The sequence below is a fragment of the Miniopterus schreibersii genome (genome assembly GCF_964146895.1).
Source record: "Miniopterus schreibersii genome assembly, chromosome: 1".
NCBI classification, from domain to species: Eukaryota; Metazoa; Chordata; class Mammalia; order Chiroptera; family Miniopteridae; genus Miniopterus; species Miniopterus schreibersii.
This window is the reverse complement of record NC_138101.1, coordinates 44,493,636-44,519,464: the sequence shown is the minus strand read 5'-3', so window position 1 is coordinate 44,519,464 and position 25,829 is coordinate 44,493,636. Positions and strand designations below refer to the sequence as shown.

General features: G+C 36.4%; 1 protein-coding gene across 2 annotated transcripts in view; it reads right to left on the bottom strand.

The window, feature by feature from the left end:
- MRPL1 (mitochondrial ribosomal protein L1) overlaps positions 1-25,177 on the bottom strand; it is a 44,091-nt gene extending 18,914 nt beyond the window's left edge. The window contains exons 1-6 of one of the 2 annotated variants that reach the window (XM_081135974.1): positions 24,876-25,177; positions 23,541-23,652; positions 15,813-16,071; positions 13,314-13,397; positions 11,645-11,716; positions 8,453-8,564 (exon numbers count right to left, since the gene is read on the bottom strand). In XM_081135974.1, the coding sequence (XP_080992100.1) occupies positions 8,453-8,564; positions 11,645-11,716; positions 13,314-13,397; positions 15,813-16,071; positions 23,541-23,652; positions 24,876-24,915 (679 nt within the window). In that variant the 5' untranslated portion in view covers positions 24,916-25,177. The remainder of the gene's footprint in view (positions 1-8,452; positions 8,565-11,644; positions 11,717-13,313; positions 13,398-15,812; positions 16,072-23,540; positions 23,653-24,875) is intronic. The other variant, XM_081135975.1, reaches the window with a different exon arrangement.
- Positions 25,178-25,829: the final 652 nt, after the last annotated feature.

Below are 25,829 nucleotides of genomic sequence, written 5' to 3'. Positions count from 1 at the left end.
AATGTCACTTTGCCATCCATTAAAGTAGAAAAAAAGGGATGCAATTAAATATAGAAAGGAGAAAAATGAAATCAAGGTAAAAACTAAGAATGTTCAAAGGATCACACAGGAGACTCCAAACATAAGCTAATATTCCTTATCTTTAGTCATTAAAATTTTAACTCAAATTTAATACCATATAATTTCACTTAGGTGTGGAATCTAATAAACAAAATAAACAAAATAGAAACAGACTCATAGATACAGAGAACAGACTGACAGCTGCTAGACGGGGGGGGGGTTGTGGAGCTGGGTGATAAAAGCTAAGGAATTAAGCAAAAAAAAAAAAAAAATCTCATAGACACAGACAACAGTGTGGTGATTACCAGAGGGAAAGGGGGTGGGGGAGGGAGAAGAGGGTAAAGGGGGATAAATGGTGATGGAAGGAGATTTGACTTGGGGTGGGGAACACACAATACAGTATACAGATGATGTGTTGTAGACTGTACACCTGAAACCTATATAATTTTATTAGCCAATGTCATCCCGATAAATTCAATAAACTTATTTTTAAATCTCATTACATAGAAAGCATAATATTCACTCAGTATATATTACTTCTAAGGATCATCTGAGTTGTCTGGTATGGCAAAGGAGCACTTTACCCACAAGAAGCTTCAAATCTAATTGGGAAAAGGGATGTGAAGAGGCAACATCTACTGAAAAATACAAAGTTTTTTTAGTATCACATTCTGACGTAATTGAGTACTAAACAGTATGACAGTATAATATTAAACAGTAAAATGCTAATACAGTAGTCCCCCGTAATCCACCATTTAGCTTTCCATGGTTTCAATTACCCATGGTTAACTGTAGTCCAAAAATACTAAATGGAAAATTCCAGAAATAAACAATTCATAAGTTTTAAATTTTCCCATTTCATGCAGGTTGTCACATTTATTGGCATAAAGTTGTTCATAATATCATCTTATTATCTTTTAATGGCTATGGTTTAGGTATTGAGGTCCCCCTTTCATTCCTGATCTTGACAATCTGTGTTCTCTCTTTTAAAAAATCAGTCCAGCTAAAATTTTATCAATTTTATTGATCTTTTCAGTGAATCCATTTTCCTCTCATTGCTTTTCTCTAGTTTGTCCTTTTTCTGTTTCATTGACTGCCACGGTATTTATTATTTTCTTCTTTTTATTAATTTGCTTCTTTTTTCCTAGGTTCTTAAGGTTAAAGCTTAGAACAATGATTTTAAACCTTTCTTTTCCAATCAGACTTTAACACTATAAATTTCCCTTTGCAGATTACAATGGTGCCTTACATCATTGCTTTAGCTGCACCCCACAAGTTCTGTAGTGTTGTTTTCACTGCCATTCAGTTCAAGACATTTTCTAGTTTACCTTGGAATTTCTTCTTTGATCTACCAGTTATGTAGAAATAGGTTTTTTAATTTTAATGTATTTGGAGAATTCTCATATTACTTTTGGTTTCTAAGTTTACTGTGATTAGAAAACATTCTCTGTAGGATTTCAATACTTTTAAATTTATTAAGAATTGCCTTATAACCCAGTAAATGGTCTGGTCTAATCTGGTGAAAGTTCCATGTACACTTAAAAGTGTAGACCAAACAGCACTTCTTTTATTGTTGGATGAAGTGTTCTATAAATATTAATTAGGCCAAATTTGTTGATAGCATTATTCAAGTCTTCTATATCTTTATGGATTTTCTATCTATATATTCTATCAGTTACTTGGAATAGAATATTAAAATTTCTAACTATACTTGATGATCAGTCTATTTCTCTTTCAGTTCTTTCAGTTTTTGCTTCGTGTATTTTGTGGCTCTGTTTTTAGATGAGCATGTCCTTTTTTATTGTAAGATATCTTTTTTCCTAGTAAATTCCTTGTCTTAAAAGTCTATTTTGTTTGGTATTAATATAGCCAACCCAACTCTCTAACGCTTACTGTTTTCATGGTATATCTTTGCTTTTCATTTTATTTTCAGCCTACTTGTGTTTCATTATAGTGTGTCTCCTGTAGAAAAGATATAATTGGATTGCTTTTTTGTCATCTTACAATCTCTGCCTTTTGGTTGAAGTGTTTATTCCATTTCCAATTAACCTAACCATCGCTATGGCTGGATTTAGGTCTTTATTTTCTATTCGTCTCATCTTGTTGGTTCCTCTGTTCTTTCTTTAATGCCTTCTTTTGTCTGAAACAAAAAGTTTTTGGCATATCATTTCTATTCCTCTATTTAGTTTGAAGGTCTATCTCTTTCTGTGTATGTGATTTTTACTTGCCCTAGAGATTACAATGTACATATTTACCTATCGCAGCCTACTTCATCTACATACTGGCTGACTTCAAGGAAAACAGTAGGTTTGCGCCAGCCTATCTCATACGCCCTACCTCACCTCATGATATTATCATGTCCAAACCTGCTTCGTCTTCTGTATATCTCTCTTTAAAATAGTATTCATTGGGCTACTCAAGACAGAAATCAGGGAATCATTCTAGAGTCCTCCTTTTCCCCTACCCCCACAGCTAATCAATAACTCCTGCTGAGTCTACCTCCTCCTTCTCCGTCATCACGGCCTCCGTTCAGATTCTGCCTTTTACCTAGCCTACTGCACTGGCCTCACTTGTCTTTGTTCTTAAGGTTTCATCTTCCTCAAACCACCACTCTCTCACTTACACAGCTGTCACAAGTAGTCATTCTAATGAGCCAATCTTCCATCATTCTCCTGAGCAGTATTTTTCAACGGCTCGGACCTGCATACAGGATAAAATCTAACCTCCAAGGCACACAAAGCCTTCCGCGATCTGGCCCACTGCCTATCACTGTCTAAGCTCGCTGAACACCACTATCTGATGACACTTTATGTACCAAACAACAGAAAGCTCCTTCTAACTTCTGGAACATGACTGGCTCACTTTCGCTTTCCTGCATTAGGATAGGCCACTTCCTCTACTTGCGATGTTCTCCCCATGCACGTCAGGAAAGAAAACGCCTCTTCATGCTTAAATGCTCAATGTAGATGGTACCTTCTTTATATAATCTGATTCTACAAAGTAGTCCCTCATTCCTCTTAGCACTTTGTACTTTTCCACGGGAATACTTTCTCCATTTTAGTGCAGCACTTTGTTCTCATTTCTCTCACTGTTCAATTTTTATCTCCTTAAAGATGGGAACTATCATCTTTCAATCCTCAGTACTAAGTGTACTGCCTGGGACATAGTAGGCACTCAATAAATGAGTTATGAAGGTAAAAATGATATTTGAAGACATGAAAAAGAATGAGTTATAAAGTAATTATGGAGCATGAAAGCTACTTTAGGACTTGTAGGGAGTCAATAATAACAGAGGCGCACATATATTACAAACTTGCTATATACCCAGCCTGTGAGAAGCTCTTGAATACATTATACTAAAAACACTATGGGGAGCATAAAACCCATTTTGTAGATGAATAAACAGAAGCACAAAACTGTTTAAAAAATTTTGTTCAAGGGCACAGTAAGTGATAAAGTCAAGTCTGAGAGAGGTCTATGTTAACCACTATTCTATTCTGTTTTTCAGTATAACCCGATGTTAAATCTTCACTGTTATTTCTAGGGCTTTGCTATCTCTCATTGCTATGTAACTGCTCTCCTCTTTTCTCTGTACTTTTATGTTCTTCTACCTTTTCTTTGTTCTTACTTCTTTGTCTTTCTCTTCCTCTAATTCGATTTCCATAATGAACATAACATGTACGAAACTATATTGTCAGGTTTTCACCCTGATGTACTTTCTCTTTTCTTCTTTACCAGGGAATATTACAGGGAAGAAGCAAGTAGAATAATAGACACCAGGGAAGACAAGGAATAGCTATTGAGAAAGGAGTTAAGTTAAGATTACATAGTGTAGCCTGGCCAGCATGGCTCAGCAGTTGAGCATCAACCAATGACCCAGGAGATCATGGTTCAACTCCCAGTCAGGGCACATGCCCAGGTTGCGGGCTCGATCCCCGGCAGCGGGTGTGCAAGAGGCAGCCGATCAATGACTCTCACTATTGATGTTTCTATCTCTCTCTCCCTCTCCCTTCCTCTCTCTAAAATCAATAAAAACTTACAAAAAAAATTTTTTTAAAAAGATTACATAGTGAAAAGAAAGTTTTAAAAAAGAAAAAACTAAGAACAGATCTCTTAATGCAGCAAAAGAAACATCCATGATTATCACTAAGCGACATTTTAGCTGAATATGGAAGAGAAGGTTAAAAGAAGAGTAACACTTGATAAGGAAATGGAGACGGCCAATCACAAAAGACCACTTATTTGAAAAACTTGTATGAAACAACAGAAAGGACTAAGGTCATAGCTAGAAAGGATAGCTGAATTGAATGAAAGTTTTAGGGGATGTGTTCTGTTTTAAGTTTATTTAACTAGAGAAATCCCAGCATGATTAAATGCTTAGTTAAGCCAGTTTATCTACTGCACAAAACAAAACTCTTAGCTCGGAGACAGCAAGGACCTTGTCTGTCTTTTTCACAGCCATCACACTCCAGGCTTGGAACACAGCAGAATCTTTCACACAAATATTTTTTAAACTAATGCACAAGAGGCAAAAATTTAGAAAAATTTCAAACTGATTACTCTGCAAAAATTCCTTTTTCAGTATTTTTCTTCATATAACCAGAGTTCTAACTGTTTAAATAATGCAAGCAATACCATGTCAGTCTACGTGCTAAAAATATTTCACATTAGATTTCAATAGTTTTACATCTCTCAAACATGACACACTATCAACTTTCTTACAAAAGGCAGTCCCCTACTCAGTAGATGTGAATACTCTTTGGACAAGTTTGCTGGAATATCCTTTGACAAGATTCCAACTGGAGCACTGATATTCAATTCTAAGAAAAATACACAGTAGTGGTCCAATTTTTCAATCATGTCCCTTTCCCACCTATCTGCTAATAACTTAGTGTGGTTTAAAAGAATTCAACTATTTCCATATATCCTATAGTATCTACCATGGTTTAATATGCATAATAGAAAATTTATTCCAGTAAGTCAAGATATTTTTCATACCAGTATTTTTTGTTTAAGTAAATTCTAAATAATATATAAAATTAGGAATAAAAATATCAAAATATCAACAAAACATATCTATATTAGAGTTAAACGAATTTCAGAGGGCACTTATATTGTGGGGATGGGAAAGCTAGTTTACAAGCAAAATGAAGCCCATTTTCTTCCAAGAAATTTTAAAAAGCACGTTTTAAGTGTCTTTTTCCTGGAATAAAAAAGAAATACTAAGAAAACAATCCAAATGTGCATTTAAAAATAGAGAACTTGCCTACAGTTACATAAGCAATTAAGATAAAAAATAAAACAAATAAAGCTCTAACATTAAACACGCTGCAAAATGTGAATATTCAATCCAGCCAAGATGGTTACACACACTCCCATTAGTAAAACAAAATGTAGCACAAAATGGGAAACTAATAAGCTTAGCTGTGGGGGCTTGTTTGTTTTTTAATTTCATCCATTTACTCAAAATGTAATTTGTATTTTACCCTAAAGTCTTTTCTTGGATATAAGGGGAATCAAATGTTCCTAAACAAGAATCTGAACAAGCTCTGAAAATGCATAATGCAAGCTTCATTTGTTCTAATGCACATCTGGTATACTTTGTTTTAACACTTTTGACAGGTTAATCATTTGTCTTCATGTTTAAAGAACACAAATGTTTTGCCAGTGCTGTTACACAGATCATGTGAGGGTGAAAAGAAAAAGTTAGGGAAGGAAAAAGGTCTGTCTGTTTTTTCAAGATGCTTTGTTAAACAAAGGTGGGGGGAGAGCATACCTAGGTAACTTGACCCTGGTGTACAGAAACTATGACTCATTATGAAAGTAAAAAGAAAACCCATTAATAAAAATTAGCATTTTGATGGGAAACTTTTCTTATTTGAAATGAAGTTATTTGAAAACCTTTCATACTAAAAACAACAGTGCCAAATTTTGTGATGAAAATCATAATTTTAAAAAAACCTTCAAGACTATAAAAAACAAAAGTCTAAAGGGTTATTCAGAGAATGGATAAAGGAGCAAAGGCGGCAAAATTAACTTCTCTGAAAAACCAGTTCACCCTGCAAAGAAAGGAGCTAGCTAAATACAGATATATTTAGTAGTTTAAGTTTTAAATGACTGTACTTAGTACTGTTTGGTTTTGTTAAGATTGAACTTAATTAGAAAAAATTATGAGAAATATTTTCATCAAATTGAACTGTAATTCATGATTAATTTTTAAAATAATGTTCAATTTCATGTCTTACTTTGGAAAGATTAAGTCTGATTCCATGACAACAAACACTACTGTAATGAAAATCCCTAATAAAAAGTGCCAAACTTCATTCCAATATCTAGTAAGGATGTGTTATTCAATGCAGGCTATCAAAAAATAAACAAATAAAGCTAGTACAACAAAAGAATTGGAGAGTACATATGAAATTGCTTAAAGTACAGAACATAATCTATAATTCAGGTTAGTGTTAGTGGCTACCACATATGCAGAATTTTAGCAGGATTTTTCAGCTCGAGTGGAAATGGGAACTTCAATCTACTAAAACAATTTTAAAATATGTGTTCCGTTTACACTGTGAAATTTTACTTGAAATAACATCTATCTACAGCAAATATCCCGTACCACCTATAAATCTCAGCATCATTGGACTCTTCCTTTTCTGTCTTCCAACCTGTCCACTACTAACTACTTAGTGCAGTCCTAATATATCTGACATTTGTCCTCTTCATTCCAGTCTCATTATAAAGACTTTAGTTTTTTCAATTACCTTTATTAGTCTCTGGCAATTGCACCCAAACTTATCTCCCTGCCTTTAGTTTTGTTTGATGCCAAAAAGTTTATGAACTCTTGCAAGATTAAACCTCTAAAGAACTTCCCACCTTAAAACCTTCTAAGGGATTCCTGCTGAATACAGAAGAAAAAAACAAACGCCCAAGCTTACTCGGATCTTATTCCTGATCCTTCTCAACATGATATTAATCTACCTTTCCAACACAATTTCCCATTATTCCCTTTCATATCATTGTAGGGGTACCTTTCAATACAGCTAAAGCGAACTAAGTGATATTTCTTATACGTGGACTATAATTTCTGACTTACTTCAATGTCTATGATTAATATATTCTTTCTACTTGCTACTGCCAAGCTAACCTTGAAATCCTAGTAACAGTTTACTAACAATAAAGTAGAAATTTATATGCTTGAAAATCATATATTTTTGGTTAAGTATCTTAGCAGAGCATACTGTTCTTTTTTCCAGTCATCACCATATGTGCAGACTCACAATATGAGCATAAAAGAGCAAAATTAGTATCAGGAACAGGATGACTACCCAAGTCAAACTGCACATCTGTTCCACAGAAAAATCCCCTGCTACTCCCCTCAACTCAACTCCCACTTCCTTTTTACTCTATATAATTAGCTAGTTTGACAAGAGCTGTTAAGATGGGCTTTGGGAAAGGAGTCTCCTACCTTCTCAAGTTGCCAGCACTTGAATAAACCACTTTCTCACCAGTGACTATCTCATGAGTTTGGCATTCGATGTGCCAGGCAGGAGAACTTGGGTTCAGTTCCATACTTAAAATAATATTCCCCTTAATCTACTCATTCATTATTCAAGGTCAGTTTAAATGTCAGCCCCTTCAGAATGCCTCCTCTAATTTCCTCACCTATGTGTAAATTCCTCTTCTACTGAACACCTGCAGCACCTTGTGAATTTATCACTCAATATTTTATACTTTATAGCACAGCTATTTTTGTAGCAACCTTACCTCTCTTACTAGATTTTTTTAAAAAAAATATATCTTTATTGATTTCAGAGAGAGGAAGAGAGAGGGAGAGAGAGATAGAAACATCAATGATGAGAGAGTCATTGATCGGCTGCCTAGCCCACATCGAACCCTGATGCCCTGGATCGTAGGTCGACGCTCAACCGCTGAGCCACGCCCGGCTGGGCTCTTAATAGATTTTTTAAGGGACAAATATCCATAAGGGAAAAGTTCCTTAGAGGAAAAATTGTAGAGCCATGCACACTGTAAACATTCATATATGTGTTGAATGTTGATGTAAATTAGCATACATATTATATTGATAAAGAGGTATAAAACAATATGATGATAATATACCTAGCGGGCAATACATTCAATTAATTTCAAGTCAGAATATGGCCTAAATTTGAAGTATTATATAGTAAGTGGTTTTAAATTATAATAGATTACCAACATCAATGTCAAAGGGGAAAAAAAATCAAATCTGCATGTTCTTATGTAACACAAAATTCAAATACCAGGACATATTATTTATTCTACATATATATTAGCAATTTTGTTTTCTAACTAAACATATATATTAGAAAGTTGTTGATAGCATATTGAAATAATAAAATTAATTCTCCCTTACTTCGAGTAAGCTTTGGAAATCTTTTTTTCAGTTTCTTCTTTAATGGATTAAGCTCGGGCATCATTTCTGGAACAGCTACATAAAAGTCTGGTTTAATTTCATCATCCAAAATCTAAAAATCAGGAAAAAAGATAACCTTAGATAATATGACAAACATTATCCTTCTGAAAATAAAGTATAATGTAGTAATTTCCTTTATAATTTAGAAAACAGACATTATGCACATTTTTTTCCTTCAAACACAAGGGTCGTATGAACATATTTCCCAATTATAAAAACCATTAGAAGCAAAACATTTTCTGATCTTTTCTCTTAAAAATAGTCACATCCATTTGAAATATATATATATTTAATGGGTTTAATTCTTCTGTGGGGTTAGGTTACATAAAAGTGTTAGAAGCTAACACATCATACTGATGTGTATGTGGCTCATAAATCTCAAAGCTGAATTCATATGTCCACTAAAACTGAAGAAACGTGCTGAAAATTTTGCAATAGACACATGTAACAACTAGCTGAAAAATAACTAGCAATTACACTCCCTTTCTAAAGTTAGAGCATCAAGAGAACTGAATTTGTAATTATTTTCACAAAGAATTGAAACTAAAATTCTCTTTGCCTCCAATAACTAAAAATAAAAGAATGGAACTGTAAAAACGAGTTCATTTACAGTTTATTTTCCATACTCTAATCCCATTCTAAGAGCAAATAATATCGGTTTTTAAAGGCATTTTAAATTAATTTAGGCAGACATTCATAATTATTATACTACTACAATATACTCCATTTAAAAATTTAGTTGATTATAAAATGAAGCAACTTTTTAGAACAATACTGCCTAGGCAACAAATATTTTACCAGTGATTCTTTTTGCTTGAATCTTACCACAGTATGTCATTCAAAGTTGTGGTTTGAGATTACAGTGAACCCTAAAGACTTGAACTCTGGCCAAATTAAGCTGTGACTCTGAAATTTTATCTTCCTGTTACTATTCCAAATTCTTTACTCTCTAAATAACATACTGTGTTCCTCTTAACAATAACTCACATTGAACAAGCACTTAATCACATGCTAAGCAGTCAGCTAAATATTTAATGTGGTCAATTCATCCAGTCTTTAAAATAACCCTACGAGGCAAGTAATAATATTAACCACATATTCCAGATAAGAAAATTGAAGATTTAGGGAGGATGAGTCAGTCTATGCACTTAAAGGGGCAGACCCAGAATTGAAACAAAGGCAGTATGGATCCAGAACCAGGGCTCTCATCATTAGAAATATTGAGGAAGAGGCTATTTTGAAATGTCAAAGAATGGTATGTGAAATTTTTACTCCAAGATTTTCCAATACTAATCCTAAAACATGTTTCTTTGAATTAAATTAAATTTAAAATTACATTTGAAAGCTACGCTATAGTAAACCTTAACATTACATCATGGAATAAAAAGTTAAATAGAATGAAATTATGCTTTAGAGACAAATAAAAACAAAATTATTTAAAAATGCCTCAGAAGCAAGCATACTTGTGATATTACAAAATAAAGGAAAATAAATTTAGTGAATAAAGGTCTTACCTGAGAAATAAAAGTTTAGTAAATTTATTCTACATTCACCTATTACAAGTCTAAAGAATATTAGTATTTAAACTAGTTAAAAAATAAAAGAATGTGTGAACAAAAACTGCAGCCAAATTACTACTTACAAAACTGTACTGAATTTACTTCATTACCTGAGTACCTTCTAAAAATAACATGGATGAGTTTTAAAAGATACTAGGGGATAACTTGCAAAATGATACTGGTTAAGATGCCTTATATAGATGGCATTTTCCCCTCTAATAACAGCATCACTGGGGCACTGAAAGAGAAACTCTGTACCTATAATATTTTATTTATCAAATAATTTCAAAGTGTACTTGGTTTCCTTATTTGGGTTACTTTTTCAAATATGTTTTATTTAATGAACTTAATGCTGCAGAACACTTTCTGCTCTCTTGCTATTACTTTCTTGAAAAATAACTTCTTACTTAACATTTAAAGAATGGAGGTATCTATTTAAACTCCATTTATGCTATGACAGTTCTACAAGATACTCTTATGCTTGCAGGAAGAAAACAGGTGGAAGGCAGTATACAAGTTAAGTAAGAATAGTTCTCTCACTCCAGACACCAAGCTCTACTCTCAAACTCTGAAGAATTTGTGGTATTATTTTTAATAGTTAAAATAACTCTATTAAAATTCATGATACATCAGTAAGAATTGGGTACCACTCTCTGACTTTGACCTAGAATCTGTAAAAAAGAACAATCTCTTCATATTTCCCATTAGTTCTATTCCCAACAATCATTCTGGAGACTGTCCTTAAAAGTCCAGAATCCACACCAAATTTATAGTATTACTGAGATAGAAAAAAACAAACTACAAGCACTGTTATACATTCCAAAGGAAGGGCCCAGTTAAAACTTCCCCCAAATCAAAATCTGAAAATGGGACAAAAGATAAATTTTCCAATCACTTTTTCCTGTTCTAAAAACAACAACAAAAAGTATTCTATAACCTAAATGATTAAATTTGGAAAAGACTTTAGAGACTGTTAAGGGAAATCATTTGTGTTTTCAAAAAAAAAAAAAAAAAGTCCTGTTTCGAACAAGATCCACAAATTCTTTGTTATTTTCTCAAGGGAGGCTACAGAATCATTTGTTGCCTCCGTGCTGAGCCTATGCCACTCTGACCTGATGGGAAGGGGTGAGGGGTGGGGCATTAAAAGTTAAGAGTAACCCAAAGTACCATATTATAGAAGTCAGATACTATTCTTTGTGATCTACTAAAGTTAACCACACTTTTTACTCCAAAGAAGCAAAATATTTGATCTTCAAAACATGAATAGAGATATCCATGTGTGCTACCTTTTGGATTTCATTTAAATCTCATATTCAACATACAGGTAGCAAGAAAAAGAGCAATCACAATATAACTCAAGTATAATTAATATCAGAATGTCCAGATAATTTTTTCTTAGCTTGATTTTGAAACACAAAAGAATAGGAAAATGTTCATCCCTACCATAAAGCTCTACCAACCATTTATCAAAAGATATGCATAAAGTGGCTATGTTCCACATGCAATAAATAAATGGATAGTAAAGATAACAGAACAATTTCTGTAACTAATGAACATGAAAGCAACACTGTACCTTCTGAATCAGATTAGTTCCTCCTGCAAAGGCAGCTCCATTATTTTCTGCTATTTTAATCTCTGATGCATTCTACCAAAATACAATAGTTTAAACATCAATCTTTAAACAAATTCAGTCTGCTTTCAAGTATTTTGTCAGAAACAATATCACAGTTCAAAATAAAAATTGTGGCTTTTACTTTTAATTAAAAATGCATCAATTGCCCTGGCCAGTTTGGCTCAGTGGTTAGTGTCGGCCCACAGAATGAATGGTCCCGGGTTTGATTCCAGCCAATGGACGTACCTCAGTTGCAGGCTCGACCCCCGACCCTGGTCAGGGTGGGTACGGGAGGCAACCTAATTGATGTCTCTCTCACATCAATGTTTCTTCCCGCCCCCTTCCACTCTCTCTGAAAAGCAATGGAAAAAATATCTTCAGGTGAGGATTGGGAAAAAAAAAAAAAGCACCAATTTTCAATGAGATGTATCAGAAATATTACATCCAGAACAAGTTTAGTTTGTACATGATTGAGGCATTTCTTGTAACATGAGCAAATACAAAAAAAGGATGCGGAACCTACTAAGTGGTTCAACCTAAGTCTCTAATAGCATAAATATACCATCTTCCAAAAGCAAAATATTAAATTATATTTAGTTTTGCTAACATAAATTGAGACATTTTATCAAACCAATACAGAAGGTGAAATTTTATTTATTTAAAGATTTTTTAAAAATTTATTTTTAGAGAGAGAGGGAGAGGGAAAGGGAGAGAGAAACAACAAAGAGTGAAACATCGATCGGCTGCCTCCTGCACGCCCCCTACCAGGGATCAAGCCGGAGATCCCAGCATGTGCCTTGACTGGGAACTGAACTGGCGACCCTTCAGGGCATGGGGCGATGCCCAAACAACTGAGCCACACCAGCCACAACGAGAAAAAAATTTTTTATTTAATAAATGATAGAACCAAAATTTAGCCTGTTATCTGAAAATTCAAAGAAAAATACACAGCATTAGTTATTTTCTTTCTCTATGTTCCGTTTATACCATTTGGTTTTTCTGTGAAAATGTAGTACTGCCTTAGTTACTCAAGTTCTGTGGCATTCTAACAGGTATATGCTCTACTTTTCTGGAAAAAAGTAAAGAATTTCTTTCCTTGAAAGTGAGACAGATGGACAAGAATCAAAACACTGTATAAAACAAATTCATAAACACACGATAAATAAATGTTTATAATACAAAAAGACTGACAAAAAAGCTGTTATTACTGTCTTACTATATTTGTTATAGTCTTGACTTTCTTCGCTTTCCACACTAGATAATTTTAAAAGTGTGGTTTCTGTGTCTTTACAGCACTACGCAGGCCCATTGCTTTAAAATCATTCTATTGCTGTGTGAGAAGTTTGAGTGGAAGCAGGAGCCGGTAGGAGGGTAAATTCTGCACTTCTCTTTCATTTCTGTGAGGAACGTAATGTGGCAGGCCAATAATGATGAGCTTAATGTTCTAGTTCAGCTTTTCCTCTCGCTAATAAATGAGTCATCTTACTGCTCCAAGCTTCAAATGGGGGAAACAAAACTAGATGAATGCTAGAATTTTCTCTAACTCTACTCATTCAGTTATTCTAATCACTTATTAATGTGCTATATTAAACAAATTAGATGATTTAAAAAGTTGATTAAGTTTACTCACCTCTGTAAATACAGCAACTTTATTGATTTCTGAAACGAATGGGTATGGAAAACTAAGGACACTGGCAAATGGCTCCACTTTTTTCTAAATACACAATGGAAAAATGATTATGAAAAATTCATTCATTTTTCTGTATCTCTCACATCCATAAAAAACAGGACTGACATGTTTTGTTTTAATTCTACCACATATCCTCTCATTAATCCAGAACTATTCACTGATTACAATTTAAGGAATAAGAGATTATATTTCTTTTGTAAGAAACCATAATGAAAATCTAAACCTCTCTTCCCAGCTTCATACTCCCATAGCACTTGGCTTTTATCTCTGTATCACTCATCAATCAGTCTCTCATATATTTAGAGATGTATTTGCATATCCATATCTTCCCCAGCAACTAGTACAATGCTTTCTGCATGGATGCCAATAAATTTTGCTACCCTGAATTAAATTTAAAAGAACAAGTAATCTTTTGACACCAGCAAGTAGGACACGAGTGCAACTGTGCATACTAAGCAATAGATAATATCCAGCTGATCTGCTCAGTAGGTCACCCCTAATCTCCATCGTTGGATCTAAACAATCCGGTGATATTAACTCTAAATCCAAGACAGAATGCGAAGCCTGAAAGGCTCTTCTGAGTGGATCTATTTTGAAAACACTGAAACCACCTACCACTTTCAGATATATTTGGGAAGAAAACTGGAAAAATCTAAAATAAACAGTGGCATGCACTTGAGGCGCCCTTACATGGGTGGAGATTCTACAGGGCCTCAGAACTAATTTGTTCAGTTACTTGGTCAAGGACTTTTCTAGGATTGTGGCTCAGATCTCTTAGGGAAACTTTACATGAAAATAAGTTCTAGGTCCATAGTTTGGTGCAGTCTTAAAGTATGGAAAAAAGAGAAAAGTGGTTGTTCTCTAATTAAAACTGAAAGTTTGTATTTTTAGTTTGTTTTGAGTAGAGATAACCTCCTGAGGATTTCTTTTCGGAGAAGAAGGCACAAACTCTTAAGCACACGTTCTACCAGACATGCAATTCAATTTTATTCACTGGCATTCCTTTGCCATTAACATGTCACAACTGGTTTCAGTAAATTTTCCAATGGCAAGCAATCATAATAATAGCATCCCCTGGGGGAACACTGGCTTATTGTACAAGCAGTCTATCAAGATTTTAAAAATATCTTAGGATGACAACAGTACCCTTTCAATGTGCCTAGTTTATAAGAGGCTTTTTTTCATTTATGAAATGAAGCTTGTAGTACTACAAAACATCTTTATGAAATATATTAACAGTTGACTGAGAAAGTGATCATCTTGGAATCTGCAACATTTTTATATAAACAAACTAATAGTAACACTGTGGTATAAAATAAAATTATAACTTGGCTAGTACAAACTGTTTCTAATAAATAAAAACTAAGAAATTAGATTTTGATTCAAATCCTAACCCTACCCCCTACTCTCTGACCTTGAGCAAGTTACTTCACTTTTTGTGTCTCAGCTTCTTCTTCTGAGATTATGAAAGGATTAAATGAGAAAATGTATACAAAGCATAAAAAGTTTCCAGTAAATGTTGACTGTTATTATTAAACACCTACCAAGTTCCTACATGCATGATCTTATTCAATCTTTGCTATAACCATATGAACTATGCATTTTATCTCCCTTTTTAAAAGAGATGAAAAAATAGATTTGAAGAGGTTAAACCAGAAGCCCAAGCTCAAAGAGTTAATAAGTGGTGACATCAGGATGCTGGCATATACTGTAATCTGACTCCAGAGCTATCCTGTCTCCTCCTACATGCTCAATTATTGTTGTTATTGTTGAGGTTGTTCAACTGTATTAAAAAACTTACACCTTCTAGTTTGACGAAAACAGACATCCTGAGAATAAAAATTTAAATATCATTTCTAAGAAAATTAGATTTAAGTGAGAGGCTTACAAAATTTAGAGCTATAATGGACATCAATTCTAATCTAGTGTTTTGCCTACTTTTAGAGTTTTATAAACAAAAGTCTTCCATGGAACTGCAATATATACACAGATAAAGCAGAGAGTTCTGACTGAAGCAAGCGAGGGGTTTGACACCCCACTCATGCAAACTTAGTCTCAATCCAAGACTCTAAGGAACTATCTGAAGGCCACTGAGCTAATACAAAGCCCTCATTTCCATAGAAGGAACATGACACCAGGGCAGCTTACATAATTTTTCAAAGTTACAGTAATACCTCAATTAATTTTACTGCTACTTTTGTTGACATTTATACCAATGATTTTTTTCTGAATAGGAGATATATGTTCATCAACTATACAGAGTATGCTTAACATTCTATTTTTTATTTGGAAGTTAAACAACAAACAATTTTCATGCTAAAGTACAGAAAGAGCATAAGTTTTTCTAAAAATTTATAAAAGGCAAGAATTAAAAAAATTAAGAAATGTCAATTCATACAGCTGTTCATAAATAAATTTGTTTTAATTGAGTCTATATACCTTTTTCCCCAGTGCCATATCCAGTGTCAAATCGAGATAAACACCTTGCTTTGGATTAGTAAAGTCCAGAATTTGAAACTTCTTAAGTAAATGAATAGCTTTCTCCACCTCGTATATCTGCCTTGGATATAAGCGTTTTAGGTAGACATCATCCTCAGGTTCGCCTTCCATAAAGGGGTATGACTTTATTTTTTCTATCTCATCTTGTTTTTCATTTGATGCTTTTTCTTTGGCACCCTTTTTGGTTTTCTTTTCAAGCCTTGAAAAAAGACAAATTCCAGATCAGTTATCTCAATACGTATTCCAAGAGACTTAAAAAATAAAATAAAAAAATAAATAAATCCAGGTACATAAGACAGGAAAAATAACAAAAGATAAAGTTTATTTTAATTCAAAAGCATAGTTTTTCTAGTTCAACAGATACAAATTTTTGTACTGTTTGTTGTTGATACAAAGTAGAATAAGGCATTGATGCTACTCCCCAGAAACTTAGTGGAATGGAGAAATAAAAATGCAAACAGATAATTTCAGTATAATGTGTTAAGTATTACAAGTGTTATTTGAGCCATAGGGAATGAACATTCAATCTAGCCTACGAAGCTAGGAAAGGAATCTGGAAGAGATAACCCCAGAGTCAGTTCTTAAAGGATAAAGAAGAATTAACCCAGGTATATACCCAAGGGAAATGAAAAAGCACAACCACATAAAAACTTGTACACAAATGTTCACAACAGCATTACTCATTATCATCAAAAAGTAAAAACAAACTAGATGTCCATCATCTCACAAATGGATAGATAACATATGTTACATCCATACAATGGTATATTAATCAGCAATAAAAAGGAATGAAATAGTGATACGTCCTACAATATGTATAAACCTTAAAAACACTATGCTAAGTGAAAGATGCCAGTCACAAACCATCACATACTCTATGACTCCATTAATATGAAATATCAAGAATGGGGATATCTATAGAGATGAAACTAGATTTAGTGGCCATAGAGGGCTGGGGGAAAGGGAATTAGGGAAATGAGGAGTGACTGCTAATAAATGTGGGGGTTTTTTGGGAAGGTAATGAAAATGTTCTAAAATTAACTGTTATGATGGTTACACAACTCTGTTAATATGCTACAAACCACTAAACTGTACACTTCAAGTGGGTGAGTTGTGTATGTAAATTATATCTCAACAAAGCTATTATTTAAAAAAACAGAGTTGGCCAGGCAAAGAAACAACATAATAAAAGTACTGAGGCATGAAACAGAATGGTACACAAAGGGAGCTATTATAAGTTCTACCTGACTGGAGCAGAGGTTGGCAAGCTTTTTCTGAAAAGGACCATATAGCAAGTATTTTACGGTCTCTGGTCTCAATCACTCAACTTTGCCACTGTAATATGAAAGCAGCCATATACAAAAATGAATGAGCATAGTTGTTCCAATAAAACTTTATTTATGAACACTGGTTTAAATTTCATAATTTTCATGTGTCACAAAACACTGTTCTTTTTATTTTTTCCAGTCATTTAAAAATGTAAAACCATTCTTAGCTCATGAACCATACGAAAATGAATTGCAGACCAGATTTTTTGACCCACTGGCTATATTTTGCTGAGTCTTGAACTAAAGAGTAAAGCAGAAGACAGAAAACAGATGAAGTTGGTGAATCTCAATCACAGAGGGCACCCTCGAGAGGCAATGTATCTCAAGTATTCCAGCTGCAAAGAATAGATTTGAAGGGAGCTAGATTAGAGACAAGAGGCTATTTCCTCCCCCTCTTTTCAAGCAGATTACAGGCTAAACCAGAACAGTGAGGGTGTTAAGTAAAAGAAGATGAGAGAGTAGAAAGTATTTACAAGGTAAATATTGAATATAGGAAAAGGGGAAAGAGAAGATTCTAAAATACTTCTTAGGTTTCTGGCTTGGATGACTAGGCATAGAGTAGTATCAACAGGAAGGTAGTAATAGTGGTGAGTTCAGTTTGGGGCAATATAGAGTTGAATGTGGGGTTAGTTACATCATTGGCCCCAATTCTTTTTCCCTGTTAACCTAAAAACAAAAGGCCAAAGTGAGAGAGAGGCAACGAGCATTTATTTGAGATCCAAACTAATAGCAATTCTGGAAAAACTGACCCAGGCAGAAACCCAAATAGTCATAGCTGTATTATCTGCTTTCTTGTTATCTTTGCAAACATAGTTTGGGATACAAAGTTGCTTTAGGCCCAGTCTAAAGGTTATTTTGCCCAGTTTTAACATTCCAAAGGTCTAAGGAGTAGACCTGCAAGGCAAGTTTCTCTGGAATGGCCGCTCCAACTCCATTTTAAAGTAGCTCCATTTATATTATTTTTACACCCCTTTCTCCATTCAAATCCCTTTGCTAAGTTCCTCCCATTTATAAAGGTAAAGTATATTTTCTAGCACCTTGGTTTAGCCATGTGACTAGTTTGGCCAATAGAATAAGCAAAAGTGACAGTTACTCTATTCTAAGCTTAGGTTACAAGAGGCTTCATGTGTTTCCACTTATGTTTGTATTTCTGCCATTCTAGTAAGAACATGCCTGGGCTAACCCAAAGGTGGGAAGATGGGACATGTGAAACAGCTGCCCCCACAGAGCCCCAGGCTAGATTAGACAATTCTCACCTGACCTGCCTACTCACACATGCACAACTTGCCCAGCCAAGGTCATCTGAGATACTCATCCAAACCTAGCTTAGATCAGCTGACACACAGACGTGTGGTCAATGACAAATAATTGTGGGGTGGTTTGTTATAAAGCAAAAGCTAACAAGGTGCTTATAAAATATCTAAGAAAGTATGTTCAACAGGTAATTGCAGGTAAGAGTTTGAAGTTAAGAAAAAAAGAGAACCATAGGTGATATAAAAGTCAAATCACACCTATAATCTTTTAACCATAAATGTTTTAAATTAGTGAAATAATATTCTATAAAGATGTTTGGGTTCTGTTGTAGGCAGAATAATGGCTTCACAAAGATGTCCATATCTACATGGCAAAAAGGACTTAGCAGATGTGATTAAGGTTAAAGACCTCAAAATGGGGTGAGTATCCTGAATTATCCAGGTGGGCCTAATCTAATTACACTGAATCCTTGAGAGCAAAGACACTTTCCCCCTTCCCACCTGCATCTGACTGAGATGGGAAGAGATAAGAGAATTCAAGCACGAAAAGAGACTCAATATGCTGGTCCTGGCTTTGAAGATGGAAAAAGAGGGACCACGAGCCAAGGAACGTAGGTGGCCTCTCAAAGCTGGTAATGGCAAGGAAACAGATTTTTCCCTAGAGCCTCTAGAAAGGAATGAAGCCCTGCTGACACCTTGTTCCTAGCCCAGGGAGACCCATGTTACAAGACTTCTGACCTACAAAACTGTAAGATAATAAATTTGTGTTGTTTTTTTTAAATTTATCTTTATTGTTGAAAGTATTACAGACATCCCCCCTTTGTCCCCCATTGACCCCCTCCACCCCGCTATCGCCTCCTCCCCAGGCCTTCCCCTGCACTACTGTCTGTCCATGGGCTATGCATATAAGTTCATTAGTTAATCTCTTCCCTAAACTTGTGTTAAGCCACAACATCTGTGATAATTTGTTATAGCAGCAACAGAAAATTAACATAAGATTCTATAAAATTTATGTGAAAGAAGTGGATGACAGTAAAATAATTTTTTTAAAAAAGGGACCTCAAAAATCATTCCAAAGTATAATTCTATTCTCACTTTTAGCCCTCAATGAAACCTCATTACCACAATAATCATAATAATACCCTCTCAGCTAATGAGTAATTTAACAGAATAGCAGGTAATGCCAGTGCTCGTTTTTAATGGGACACAGGTGTCCTTCTGGACTGACCGCAAGTCAAAACAGGAGCCCAAGTGTATGGATGCAACATGCCTCAGCTACCTGGGAAGTACTCCACAAAATACTGAAACCTTTCAAACTGGAGAAATCATATTTTTATTGTATATTAGTAAAAGAGCAGTGAGGCCGACAGAAAAAGAAGCCTAGAGAGCCTGTTTTAGTAATAAACTCTCTACCTAAAATAAAAAAGGAGTAAGAGTCCTAGCTGTAACCTACAGATTTACTTTACATAAATGGTGATTTCACCACTAAATTTTTAATCATGGCTGAACCTGTCCATTTAATTTGCAATTAATATGAAATGCCCAGGGGCTGAAATACAATTTTTAAATTAATAAATATTTGCAAAAGCCTGATACATAAAGAAACTGAGTTGGGTATACAACAATTTACTTATTTATACTTTGGACCTTATTTAACAAAATATATATTTGAGGTGATTCAGTGAAAATATTTTTAAGTTACAAATGGAACACTGCTTTAGTAAAAAACAAAAAAAGTATAAGTCATTATAACACAGATTGAATAGGACTCTAAGGAAAACACTTTCTTCCAAAATAAAAATTAAAAAACTGCAATTGAACAAAATCTATCAATAATAATTTCATAGACCCACTGCCTATTTTCCATGACCCTCCAAAAAATGTCTATCTTTATTCATAAGAATCACATCCAGAAGAACTTTGTTGTTCATGTGTTATATAAGGCCCTACCAGGAGAGCTTAAATACTATAATTCTCAGAGCCTAAAATAAATCATACTAGAAAGGTTTTTTTGGAAAATGAGGGAGAAACACCTGGCAGTCTGAATCAAAGAGAACAGAATTTAGCTGCAGTTACCTGGGTAACTAAACCACACAGATTAAATAAGTAAAAGAGACTGTACTCAGGTAATAACTTTCTCCCTGCCACATCTGTCCCCTAACTCCAAAAGCATGAAAGGGGGGGAACATCCATGCTTACACCCAAATAAAACAATATAAGAAAAAAAAAATCAGTACTATAATAAAGCTCACTTCAAGATCTTTGAGGATCTGTGAACCCAGAGATCCAAGTCCTTTGAAGGAAAGAAACCTTTTATATTGAAAAATTGGGGGTTATGGGGAGCATACAACCTCTGTCAAACTAAACTGAATTAAACAGAACTAAAAAGAAAATACCTAGGGCATGTAACTATTAATGGAATGCAAATGTCTGGAATTCATACTTCTCAGTGTAAATTACATCAACAAATTCACTAACATTTCTGATTTCTGGTTTATTCGTTAAACTAAATGCAGAAATTCTGCTTCCACTTACAATGTAAAAGCTGACAGAATAAAACCCAGTCATTAATAATACAAATAAATAAAAATAAAAAAACAAAAGCTGGAAAGAGCTTTAACAATAAGAAATCTCAGCAGGAAGGTGGGATGGGGGGAGTGGGGGGATAGATTAATCAAAGAACTTACATGCATATATGCATAACCCATGGATACAGACAATAGTGTGGAGAAGGCCTGGTGGGATGGATGTGGGGTGGAGGGGATCAATGGGGGGGAAAAGGGGGACAACTGTAATACTTTCAACAATAAAGATAATTTTTTTAAAAAATGAAGTTGAATAAAAAATCACAATTTTTCTTGAATCCCTGGAATCACAGGGCAACTGACTAGCCTGAAATCCAAGGAGTCAACTCACACTCCCCCCCCCCCCCCCCATCCCACATGCTTACCACCAGGGCAAGTCTCACCTATAGCAGAGTATGAGCGAAAGGCAAGCAGATAAGGGGAAAAAATCAGCTAAAATTTGAGGGCTAGTGTGATAGTATAAACCACCAGGGAGATCCAAACACAAGGGGAGTTTACACTCAGTCCATAGGGCCTTTCCACAGACCTCCACCAGATACTCCTGGGAAACACTGAAGCAGGCCAGGAGACTAGAAATCCTCCCTGGAGGGTGCAGGCAAGGAGGAGATTCAGTCACTGCTGCCAGAAAAGCATGTAACCCTGAAACCTTCTAGGGCATAGGTAAACAATCATTCTGTGTAGGGGAAAGAAAGAAGAAAAAAAACACTAAAACTTCTATCCTTGGGGGTAGGAAATGAAACAGTTCTGCATGCAGTATCCTCTACCAATAAAGTTGGGGAAGGGCTCGAACATTCTCGCACAAGATATGCAATAAATACATATCATGGGGACAAGGGACAGGAATATTAAGACCCCATCCCCAAGGCCTACTTAAGATAAAGGCTGGATTTGAAAAACCAGAGAATCTCTCACATACCTCTCCCCACCCTAACAAGCACTGAGTAATAAGCAACAGCCGTCTACTACTAGCGGAGGGGCAAGAGTATGCAGAGACACCCCCCCCACACACAGCTGCACAGGCAAGACAGAAAACTGATCAGGACCAGGAACACCGAGAGAAACCTTCCACAGCCCAGCCCCCACCCAAAGCACAAAGTGTACAGTACAGAAATTTGAAGCTGATGGTGACCATAATAACAAAACCAAAACCTAGATCAACTGACTGGACTGATTCAAGGCCATGACAGAAAAGGCATGTGCATTTCCAGGCATAAATACTGTGTACTTCAGTCTGGACTGTTCTACACAAAATGTCTGGCAGTCCACAAAAAAATGCTGAAATACTTGAAGAAGCAAGAAAGATAACCTACTGTCATGTCAAGAGAGGAAAAGAACCAGTCAGAGATGACACAGTGGCCTTATTTTTTAACAAGATCTGCCATCGGCAAACCATGGGTATATATATGCATATGCATGGAAAAGTGGGAAGATTCAGAATGACAAAGGATAAGAGAAAAAAGTAAGCACAAGCCACTCTGTCTCAGATCCTGATAAAAAAAAAATTAGCCATGAAAGAACTATTTTTTAGTATATTATAAAGTCAGTAGATCAGGGTGTAGCACAACCCCCTCCTAAGGCTTCATAATTTGCTAGAATGGCTCACAGAACTCAGAGAAACACTTATTTAACATTTACCAGTTTCTTATATAATAAAGGGATGATAAAGGATACAGATGAACAGCTAGATAAATAGGTATGTAGGGCGAGATCCACAAGGGTCTGTCTCATTGGCTTTGGGAGCACCATCCCCTGACACGTGGATTGTGTTCATCAACCCAGAACCTCTCTGAACCCCATAGTTCAGAGAATTTTGTGGAGGCTTCATCTTGTAGGCATGATCAATTATGAACTCACCCTTTAGGCCTTCTCCCCTCCCTGAAGGATGAAGAGTGGGGCTGAAAGTTCCAAGCTTCTAATCATGGTTTGGCCTTTCTGGTGACGAGCCACAATCCAGGAGCCCACCAAGAGCTGCTTCATTAGTAAAAAGGTGCTCCTATTACCCAGAAAATTACAAAGGCTTTAGGAGCTCTATATCAGGAAATGGGTCATATACCTGATAGTAGAATAAAATAAGCTCCTTGCATCCCTATCACTCAGGAGATTTACAAGGGTTTTAGGACTTCTGTGTCAGGAACTGGGCAGAGATCAATATAAATATGTACTATGTCACAAAATCCTAGCCCCAACACTTACTAGCTCTGTGACCTTGGGTAAGTTACAGAATCTATCGGTGCCTTCCTTTTTGTCTCTAATAATGAATGCTTCTACATAAGGTTGCTGTAAGGATTAAACTCATAATTGAATGTCAGTGTTCAATAAATGTTAAATATTATTATAATAAGTCATATCTTTCATTCAGAACTATAAGGTCAAAGAAGTAGAGATGATAGACTTTTACAACTATATGTCCCTGTATCTGTTTATGGAACCGAGCATAATATTTTTTAATCAAAAATTTAAATGATAGCAAACGAAAAACTAAAAAATAATAATAATACTTACTTCCTAGCAGCAGCAGCAAAATGTCTGTTGGGCACCTGAACACGTGCAGAACAAGGATAAACAGGTGTCTGATAAGCGATCTTGGGAAGACTATGCCTTTGATGTATCAATACTTGAAAGAAAAAACATAAAATATTAATATTAAATACTAATTTCATTCATAATTTTTATATTTTTAATCAGTGTTTTCCAAAACAAAAACAATCAGTATTTTGTGATTCTTAAGCATTGTTTAAAAAGTGTAATAATGGACACTCCACTTCCTGAAACTGAAGCCAAGTAAACACAACTAATTCAACAATTTTGTCTTCGCCTATTTTTAACTTAACCTAGGTCAGGCTCAGAGTATGTTAGCTCTGTTATTACAGACTATGTATGTGTATCCTGAATATTTAAAGTAATTTAAATTGTATTCATTTTTTAAAATTAGATAATACATTCACAGAGTTGCTCAAGGTACTTCTGAAAGACAAGAACAAAGTGAAGGGAACTGCCTTCCCAGAGATCAAGACTTGTTATAAAGCTGTGGTAATTAAGACACTGTGGCATTGGCCCAATTCTAGAAAGACAAACTAATAATACAATCAACAGCCCAACAACAGATTCGTGCGCAAATGGGTATTTGAAACATGCACAATGGGGGTGATGCTGGATGCTACCTCCACCTAAATATCTGTCTTAATTAAATAACAACACACATCACAGTGCTTCAAAAACACAAAACAAAATTTAAAAAGCACTGTATCAAAAAAGGGCTGTCATCCTAGCCCTTAATCGGACCTTATTAAATAAACGCTGAGAAGAGTTGCTACCAAGAAGTACGCCTGAATTAGCAGCCAAATGGCAAAGGCTGGCCCAAATTAGACCCGTCTTGGGAAGCTGAAGAACTGAAGCCGCCTGCAGTCACGGGGCACTCCGGACGCGCCGTGGAGCACTTTGTAAAGGTTAGTGTGCCCAGGTGTGAGCCGCACGTCTACACCGCCTTTACCTATCGGAGCTCACTTCACGGGTCCAGCCCCTCCGCGCCCCGCGCACCCCAGGGTCGGACACGGAGCCCCGGGCTCGCCTCGGTCCCCCCGAGCGGCTGGAGGGGCGCCCACGCACATCCCCCCCACTGCACGCCGGGGGGGGGGGCTCCAGGGGGAGTGACGCCGCTGACAAGGTCGCTTTTCAGTGGTGCTGACCCTCTGGGAAACTCAGCGCGCAGAAAGCGCAGGCGGCTTTCCCCGCCCCCAGGGCAGACGCCGGCGCAGCAGAGCCCGGCTCGCCCGCCGCCGCCGCGGGAGACCCCGCGCCAGGGATCTCTGCCCCGAAGCCGCACACCCCTGGCGTTACCTCGGCCGAGGGAGCGGACGGCCGCCGCCATGCTGCCCATGCCGGATGGTGCGGGTGATACCGGTCCTACGCTTCAGCTGAGAGGCAATTTTGAAAGGGTTCCCTTCTGGAGTTGGCTGAGGGGGAAGGGATTAGAAGGAGCAAGAAAAGGGCGGGAACCAGAACAGACTTTCCTGCCGGGCGGGGCGGGGCGGGGCGGGGAGGCGCGGGAGCCGGCGCCCCGTGGCGGTGTCTCCGCCCGTCCTCCGGGCTGCCCGCGACGCTGTGTCTCATGGTTCCGGTGGGACAGCCCGAACCGCTTCGGCTGCAGAATACGGTCCTAACCGTTTTAACCTTTTAAAATTCCGCAAGCGTACTCAGGACGATCGTCTTAACAGATTGCGAGAGTACCCAGGGAAGCATGAAAATCAGAAAATCTGAAGAATCTCACCAGCTTCCACCGCCCCAGTTCTAGCCTTGTAAAGACTTTTAAAAATTCACTAGGCTTTCCACCACCGCCCAAGGTGGGTGTCCCGGTCATAACCAACTTTTCACTCAGCGCAAGATCAGCGGGTTTTCCAGTTAACCTTGACCTTAATCAGCACCACATTTCCGCCTGCTAGCTAACTGTGGCGTTAGGATCAACTGAATAAACAATACTTAACAAGTTTATATAACATTTCTAGTTCTAATATGGCAAATCTGAGACCTAGGGACAGGTTATTCTGACTGGAAAAAAAAAATCAGTATGGTTTCCATTATGTCACAGTTATTGGTCTGGTTTATCTAAAACAAATCTGGTCGCAGATTGTATCACTTCCCAGTGTAAATAAAACCCTCCAGGGACGGCCTCGGGAGGTGTGTCTGGCTCCCCCCTCCCCAGCCCCAGTCTTCCTGCCAGCACCCTCCCTCCCGCACCTCGGGGCGCTCCCCTCCGCGCTGCTCATTCTGTGCCCAGTTTGGCGCCTCTTGTAC